This window comes from Atta colombica, unplaced genomic scaffold, assembly GCF_001594045.1.
Source record: "Atta colombica isolate Treedump-2 unplaced genomic scaffold, Acol1.0 scaffold248, whole genome shotgun sequence".
Lineage (NCBI taxonomy): Eukaryota > Metazoa > Arthropoda > Insecta > Hymenoptera > Formicidae > Atta > Atta colombica.
This window is the reverse complement of record NW_017259346.1, coordinates 421,063-426,776: the sequence shown is the minus strand read 5'-3', so window position 1 is coordinate 426,776 and position 5,714 is coordinate 421,063. Positions and strand designations below refer to the sequence as shown.

Below are 5,714 nucleotides of genomic sequence, written 5' to 3'. Positions count from 1 at the left end.
ATAAATGTTGATTTTTATAGAAAAAAAAAATGATTTCATCATCATTTAATAATAAAAAAATTCTAATACTCATGATATAATTTGACTGATATAATTTATTAAATATTTTATCAGTAACGTTACATTTTAATTCTTAAACACACAGTTAATTATATTTTATACATTTATAAAAATTGTTAAGATAGATTAAAATTAAGATAGATTAAAATATACGGAAAAGACTGTTTGTCTACGAAAAATAAAAATGTATTAACGATATTAGCCAACAGAGCTAAATGAAAATAATCTTATTATTTATTTATGGTTTAATAAGTATTAACGAAACAAAGTGCGATGCTCTTGCTTTAATAAAACGTTATTTAATTGTTTTAACTGTTATTAAATTAATATTTTAAGATATTTTAAATTAGAAACTGCTGTTAATTAATGTTGTTAATACAACATTATTCTTTTCTGTGTAAAAATTTAACTACAATGAAAAAAAGATTGATTGTTGCAACAATTTAGATAATAAAATATGGCATAGCATTTTTATGCTATGCAGCAGCAAATTTTTAGTTGCGTTAGTCTATCGAAATCATATACTGACATTGCAGATAGACTAACTAAAAATTTATTGCTATAATCAAAAATTGATTGTTGTAGCCATATAAAAATGCTATACCATATTTTACTGTCTAAATTGTTGCAGCCAACAATTTTTTCTTTCAGTGTAAATATAGATTAAAAATAAATTTTTCGTATCATTAAAATAATTATAAAGGTTGTTCAAACTAATTGTTAGCATATCAATTTTTACAACATTTCTCATCATGCATGAGTTCTCTATATTATATTTTCATATATTTTAACGGGCAAAATAATTTTTAAATTTGTACTTATCTAAATTTATAAATATTTCAACAAAATCATTCTTTTTATGTAATTCTAATTCATTTAGCGGATTAAATTTTCTTTCTGTTATAAAATAGTAGAACATGTTAATTAAAATTGTGAACATGAATTAAGAATTAACGAATATCTAAAAACTTTTGTGTAAGGAAAAAGTTAAGATAAAAGTTAAAGAAAAGAAATTGTTTGAATAAAAAATTGTTGTAAGGTAAAATCTTCTTATTATTCAAATGAGCCATCGAGAGATCAAAGATTTTAGCGTTTACATTATTTCAATCTGTTAATTTAAAATTAAAATATTTATATACAAAGTATATATTACACATAATAAGAAATATTATTAGTTGCTGCAATTAGATTCTATCGGATAAATAAATTACCAGAGGCTAATCGTGAGAGAAAACTAAAGTCATAAAGTATTCCTATAATACTATTCATGAAGAATTTAATTTATGAAGAACTTTTCTCTTCCTCTCCATCTATTACACTCGCGGATATTACGCAACGAAAGATAGCCTTTTCTCAGCCATCTTTGCATCGGTAGCAAACTTAATCAATCATTGACGAGAACTGGTCGACCACGATCTAGTTATAATTAAGAAAATACCATTTATCCACATTTCGCCGTGACGATCCATTCATACAAACTCAAGATGACGTTCACGCAATATGCAAAAGAACATCGAGTAATCACTCATAAATTAAATCTCTCTATGACATCGAAATATTACGCACATCGAAATTATTATTATGTTTTTTACAATAATTTCGACAATTTAATGCATTCACGTGTGCGTTTATAAATGCACCGTGTAAATTGCAGCAATTGCCGTGAAGAATTTTATTGCTCACGTGCGAATCACGTCGGCGCTTTGATTAAAATGTTGGACGTGTATGAAGCTCGTGATGGTGCTAATAATATTACATGGATGCGCTGAATTACTTGGATTTGCTTAATGAAGCATGTCCATCTCAAATTTATGAAAATTTCCTGATTTCGAATACTTTTGTTAAAAAGTATAGAATTAGAGATTGCGAAACATAGAATTTCTAAGACATTGATATAATTAAATTTAATTTATCTCTCTTGACCTAATTAACTGTATATTTTTGCTTTTGTTAATATTTTTATAAATTCAAGAATAATAATTTTATTTATATGTCGTAATTTTACGCGTGTGTATACGTATATATATTTTTAATGAGTCCCAAAATTATCCATCATATAATTGTTATAATTTTACATGTAATTCCTTTACAGTATATTTAATCGTTTAAATTACTTTTACATTTAAATTACTTTTACATTTGCTGTATATTATAGCAACTTTTAATATGCACTAATTTAGAATAATGCAAGTGAATTCGCTATAAATTTAAAGTATCTTATTCGCGAGTGCTTGACGCAAGAAGTCATCAGCAGCAGTTAAATTTATTCGGGCAACTATTTGAAGTGGAGGTACCGTGAAATCCGATTTATCTTGAGTCTCTCAGCGATGCGAATATTAAAAAAGCGTTGTTTGCGGGGACACTTTCGCCACCGGAAATTGACGCCACTAATTACTCGTCTCGTTCTGCTGTTATTGCAAATTACTGATTTTCTCTCGGAGGTCACGTCGTTTTGTGTATCATATCTTTTTGAATCATCTGATCATTAATTTCGCGACAAGTGAGGCAGAAAATAAATTCACGGGCGATTTTTCGCAGATGAAGCGATTTGTAACACCGAATAAGCTCGCTCTATCACGACCACCGGTCTTTGTCGTGCCAATTTCTCGTGGCCTTTGCGTCCTTTTAATGCCATTGAGAATGGCAGTCACAATGAGCGAGCATGTGTGTGTTTAAGAACATCATTTTATAAAGTGGACATTGTCGGCCTGTCGATCTTTCAAAAGATTTCACATATTGCTGACTATGGATAATGACAACGAAATTACGGAGGACATCAAGCTTCGACAGCTTTATATGGCAGACGTGTAATAATACATAAACTAAGCATTGCAATCAACATTTCGTCTCTTCTAAGTTGTTAGTAAAGAAAATCCAATCCTATGCGAGTTAATAGCAATTAAAGTTTTCATCCATTCAGTTTTTATAGTAAAGAGAATTGTTGAGAAGACAAAGTTGCACATTGTAACCAGAGAAACGTGATTTCATTGACGTCATCTAAATGATCAGCAAGAGCCCTCGAATCATATTATCATGCTATATTGCGTAATATTAAATTATGTTGTATAATTATATAACGTACGTTATATAATGCAATGACAATTATCTCTCGCTTTTCGAAATGCCACAGAAAGCTGACTCAAGTCACTGATTCAAGAGAACGAGCTTGCTTATTCGCAAGAAATGTCGTGACAATATTACAAGGATGCGGTATCGATCATTTAAGCGCAAATATGAATAATGAGATAGGATCAAACACTTTCGCCATAATAAATCAAGCGGAGAGGTCATGTAAGACTCGTGTTATCCTTATGGAAGATTCGAGTTTCTTGGGCTCAATTGCCGAGTCGTGACATCGATGATCATTCACGGTCAATCGTGAATTAAGAGATACCTTGCTTAATACGATCATAGAGCGCGAGTTCAATTTTCAGCGTGGCCTCAAAAATACAAGATCGTGGAGATGTTCTATCCCGAACGACCTTTCACGCCACGCCGATTACGAAATCAAAATCGAGCGATATTTAGTGATCAGTTACAACACTTCACAAGAATGAATCAAAGAGATGGCTTATAACTCATTATCTAAATGAAAAACAATGAGATTTTCCTTTAATAATGAAACTTAACTGAATTTCATTCTTTTAGAATTATAATATGTTATAGTTTGCATAGAAAGAAGTTTTGTTGAAGATATCTAAATTTAGCTAGATAGAAAAATATTTTTCTAAAAATATTTTTTTTTTAATCAAAACAATTACATAACATTTTAAACGTTGATGAGAATGCTGTAAAAAGTTTTTTTAACATTCTAGTAACCAGTTTAAGCGTCTTATATAATTATTCTTGGTCCAAATAAAATTATTTTCACATTTTTATGGTTATATTTTAGGTTTCTCTCTTTTAAGTAAAACTATTCTTTCCAAGTGTAAATATACACCATTAGAAAATTGATGTTAACACCAATTTTCCAACAATGTACACATGTATTTGTGACACGATAAATATATTTGCTGGATTGTTTAAATCAATCCAATAAATATCCAAGATTTCTATCTCTTGAGAAAGCGGAAAGCAATAATATATAAGCGTGAATGCTATATATGACAAGGCAATATTCAGAATTACAAATTCTGGACAGAACTGGTAAATTACAGTCTACAATAAATGAAGGCCAGTCTGGTGTTAGAGAATTTTAAATTTTAAATTGTATATATATTTTAATCGAATCACGAAATTCTTTCAATGACTTCACAATCTGTAATTCTATGATATTCGTTCCAGCACAATTACGCAATTGTTGCAAGCGATTTATACATAGATTCTGTCTTTCGTGTACAGGTCTCGTGACGACGGTTTTGTGCATCGTTCAGCGGAGTCTTGAACATGGAGTTTCGCGGAGCTTCCTGTCACGCAGAGCGATCGATGGAACTAGAGGAAAGTGCGTTCTTATTAAGTGGCTTCTTTCGCATAAATTCGATTATGTGACTTAATTCAATCATCGCCTTTGCAGAAAATACTTCGATCCGAACGAGGACGGTGCATTCGATAGCTATGGATCCGCGGGCGGTCAGTATGAGCCATTCGATCATATAACGGGTGAGTTAAGTAATTAATGTTCTAAACTTTAGTAATTTAAAGAATCATAAATTTTTAATCTCTAAAGAAATTTTTCTCTAAAGAAATTTTTTAAGATAGATATTTCTTAGATATATTTCCTGTTCTTGTATTTCTTATAATCTCGTAACTTACTACTAATCTCTTCCAAAAGCGCAATTTCTATGACTTGCATTTTCATTATTAAATGCCTTTCTTTTGTGTCTGCCTTTTAATAAACGGTTTCATACTAAAGTTTTGACTTGAAGGTGGGTTATTCATTTTTGCATTAATTATATTTTCCTTACATAATTATTAAAAAATCTCTTAAGAGAGAGAGAGAGAGAGAGAGAGAGAGAGAGAGAGAGAGAGAATGAAATTCCATTCACGATTTGCAAATCTTGGCGCAGGGCAATTAATATCTTTCATAAAACCTACGCGTAGCAACGAATGAGACAATAGGTGTCGCGATGCGGCGATGATTACAAGAAATTAATTATAGACGTCACAATTGACAATTTTATGGAAATCGTAATTCAAACTTTAATTAATTTTTTTGCTACTGTAAAATTATTCATGTTATTCAGAAGAATATTGGAAATATCTCGTAAATACAGGTAAATACTGCTACCATAAATATGGATGGATAAATGAACGTGAATAACTATTAATTAATTCATATTGTTTCTGATGAAGCGCATCCTGGTGAAGCGAATGGAACATCACTCACTATGAAAAATACCGTGATGTTACAGAAAAAATTACGTTGTGAATAGGTCATGAAAAATCTCATTGATTATATGGATGCCAGCAAATTACGAGACGTTATCTATCTGAGCACGAACGATAACTGCAAACCTTAAATATCATAGATACAGCGTGATCATCGTGGCCTATTTTCCAAAACCTTGATCAGCGATCGACGATGAGATACACTAGATACACATGCTTAATGACACTTTTTATTTCATTTCTTCCTCTTATAATTAAGCGACAATATTATTTTCCACATAAGCGTTACATTAGCGATCTTATTGTATTATTTAATTCTAAAAATA

General features: G+C 30.4%; 1 protein-coding gene across 1 annotated transcript in view; it reads left to right on the top strand.

Moving 5' to 3' along the window:
- The window catches only part of LOC108688881, a 12,440-nt gene that overhangs the window by 614 nt on the left and 6,112 nt on the right, over window positions 1-5,714 (top strand). Inside the window, exons 2-3 of the mRNA XM_018195411.1 lie at window positions 4,402-4,501; window positions 4,574-4,659. Of these exons, the coding sequence (XP_018050900.1) occupies window positions 4,402-4,501; window positions 4,574-4,659 (186 nt within the window). The remainder of the gene's footprint in view (window positions 1-4,401; window positions 4,502-4,573; window positions 4,660-5,714) is intronic.